This window comes from Myotis brandtii, unplaced genomic scaffold, assembly GCF_000412655.1.
Source record: "Myotis brandtii unplaced genomic scaffold, ASM41265v1 scaffold23, whole genome shotgun sequence".
Classification (NCBI taxonomy): domain Eukaryota; kingdom Metazoa; phylum Chordata; class Mammalia; order Chiroptera; family Vespertilionidae; genus Myotis; species Myotis brandtii.
This window is the reverse complement of record NW_005358649.1, coordinates 2288005-2289212: the sequence shown is the minus strand read 5'-3', so window position 1 is coordinate 2289212 and position 1208 is coordinate 2288005. Positions and strand designations below refer to the sequence as shown.

General features: G+C 48.9%; 1 protein-coding gene across 8 annotated transcripts in view; it reads right to left on the bottom strand.

Annotated features, from left to right (window-relative positions):
• The window catches only part of SULF1 (sulfatase 1), a 160083-nt gene that overhangs the window by 16117 nt on the left and 142758 nt on the right, over positions 1-1208 (bottom strand). For all 8 annotated transcript variants that reach the window (XM_014539818.1, XM_005866349.2, XM_014539811.1 and 5 more), the window contains one exon: positions 1017-1189. In XM_014539818.1, coding sequence (XP_014395304.1) covers positions 1017-1189 — 173 coding nt within the window. The remainder of the gene's footprint in view (positions 1-1016; positions 1190-1208) is intronic.

Genomic DNA, 1208 nt, shown 5'->3' with positions numbered 1-1208 from the left:
CCCCTCACTCCCCGAGAATAGTCTGGGGTTCCTGCACATCTCCAAATCCCAGTTTGAGAAACACTGACCTACTGACCCAGGGGGTGTTTCAACTACTCCATGGGATGACAGGCCTTCAGTCAGATAACATGCCACAGAAGTTAGGGTATTATTTCTCTGTGACCCAAACCACTATAGCAATATAAGCATTCATTGAAAATACAGAAGTGTGGCCCTGGCTGGTTTGGCTCAGTGGTTGGAGCGTTGGCCCATGGATGGGAGGGTCATGGGTTCGATTCCCAGTCAAGGGCATGTACCTCAGTTGCAGTCCCTCCCCGCCCCAGTCTGGGCAAGTGCGGGAGGCAATCAGTCGATGTGTCTCTTTCACATTGATCTTTCTCTCTCTCTCTCTCTCTCTCCTCCTCCTCCCTTTCTCCCACTCTCTCTCTCTAAAGATCAATGGGAAAAATATCCTCGGATAAGAATTAAAACAAACAAGTGCACAAGTGTATTCCATATCCTCAGAATCCTGTAAAACCAGACACTTTGCAGTGTCTCTAATATTCTGCAAGCACAGGGCCAGGTACTGAAGGGGACTGACTCAGTAGGATGTGGACCCTGCCTTTGAGGAGCCTCACTTCCTGTGTTATACGCAGAGTACGCACTTGAACTAGAGCAGAAACAACATACATTTGGGGCAAAGTTGTCATTGTTACTTAGTTGATTTGCTATAGAGCAGTCTTCCTGGGAGGCTGGGTACTGTGGGAAACATCAGGAGGAAAACCCAGAGAGAGCTCGGCATTTTCAAACAAAATACCAAAACAAATTTCTAAAAAATAAATAAATAAAAAGCAATGTCTGGCAAAATGATTCTAGTTGCCAGTATAGAAAATAATATGTGGCTCCTCTCTCGGATGATTCCAGAGTCCGGGTTGCATCTGCTGAAAGCCTCATCTCAATGCCTGCAGCTGAGTCACGGTGTCTCTGTGGCGGCCGTAGGGGCAGTAAGTGGCAGTTAGAAAGAACGAGGGACTCACGGTTCCAGAAGGGGGCCGTCTGCCAGTGGTTGTTGTCATGAGTGAAGCAGGTCAGGCCGGGAAGGCTGCACTCCTCCCCCTTCCTCTGGCGCTTCTTCTCCTTCCTCTCCTTCCTCCTCCTCCGATTCTCCTTGAAAAGCTGCAGCTTGCTGTCCACTTCTTGAGCGGCCTCCCTATTCCCAAAGAAGGGAG